Consider the following 1,233-nt stretch of genomic DNA (forward strand, 5'->3'; position numbering starts at 1 on the left):
TCCTATGACTAGCATTCACATATCATCTGTGTCAGATCAGTGTTGACCAGCAGAGTTTTCTGACCTCCCATTTTGGAGCAAAAGCATAGAAGAGATCACAGAGCTCTGACTCAGATAATAAAGTTCCCAAACAGTTTGTCATTGCTTCTCTGTCTTCTGGGTAATGCCCAGCCAGTTTGAAGGAGCCACAGAGGCCTGTTAATATTTGTCATGAATCATTCTTGGATAGGAGTGTGTGAACATTACGTACAAATGTGCCTGTATAAAATATACACCCAGGGAATGATGTGAAGTTGTGTCTGTGTTTGAGTTGGGAGCTGTCTGCCATTTTTCCTTGGCTGTATTTAAAAACTTCATTAGCCACAACGGTCTTCATGAGACTAATGTCTGAAAGGTAGAAGGGTAATGGGGGGGAGGGAGAAGTGGTTTTGTCTATCTGGAGTAGATTGTTAAATCCTTTTTCAGATCAAGTGTTTTCTGTTGAAGAGCATTCGCATGGCTTTGTTTTCTGTTTCAGGATGAAGACATGCAGATAAGAAAACGCACCAACATCCCCAAAAAGGAGAGAGATCCTGACAGCATGGAGGAACCAAGCTAATGCCCATGGGGAGCCATCCAGGCTTGTGTGCCATGTGATCACATAACTCTAGTTTCACTGACAATAGCCATTTTATTAAGAAATTGCCTGATTGAAATGAAGTGGTTTTTCATTTTTTTTCAGATCAGGGTGGTGGGGCTGGATATCTGTCCTTAGAGGAAATATGCAATAAAACGCTCAAGTGCCTTTGTTTTACCCAAGTCCCCATGCCCAGAGAGACATTGCACTACAGAGATTCAAGCTGACTGTTATACCACACTCTGCTCTTCAAGTGCCAACGTGTGCTACAAATCACTAGTTTCTGTGGTGCTGGCAGGATGAAGATGCACTCTGGGCATTGTCTGTGCTTGGAAGTGTATTCAAATGTCACTTTGGATTTCTGCTGCCATGTGTCCTGTTTGCTCTTTTGGCCTTGCGGGCTTCAGGAAGAGTTGAATATGCCTGGAAAGAATATGAGCTGCCACTGTGAAGAAGGATGAGTATATGAACATTCAGGAGAGGGAGGAGTATCTGAATATGTGCTGGAGAGAGGAATGTTATTGCTTTCATCTCACATGGGCCAGATAACTATGTTGTTAACTCTGGATTTATTTTACAATTGGGTGCATGGGAGTAGTGCTGTGGTATTAGGGGAA

The 1,233-nt window shown here is 42.9% G+C and overlaps 1 protein-coding gene across 4 annotated transcripts in view; it reads left to right on the forward strand.

The window, feature by feature from the left end:
• PNPLA7 (patatin like phospholipase domain containing 7) overlaps window positions 1–1,227 on the forward strand; it is a 269,446-nt gene extending 268,219 nt beyond the window's left edge. For all 4 annotated transcript variants that reach the window (XM_014519499.2, XM_025203018.1, XM_014519500.2 and 1 more), the window contains one exon: window positions 518–1,227. In XM_014519499.2, the coding sequence (XP_014374985.1) occupies window positions 518–598 (81 nt within the window). In that variant the 3' untranslated portion in view covers window positions 599–1,227. The remainder of the gene's footprint in view (window positions 1–517) is intronic.
• Window positions 1,228–1,233: the final 6 nt, after the last annotated feature.

The sequence above is a fragment of the Alligator sinensis genome, unplaced genomic scaffold (genome assembly GCF_000455745.1).
Source record: "Alligator sinensis unplaced genomic scaffold, ASM45574v1 scaffold235_1, whole genome shotgun sequence".
NCBI classification, from domain to species: Eukaryota; Metazoa; Chordata; order Crocodylia; family Alligatoridae; genus Alligator; species Alligator sinensis.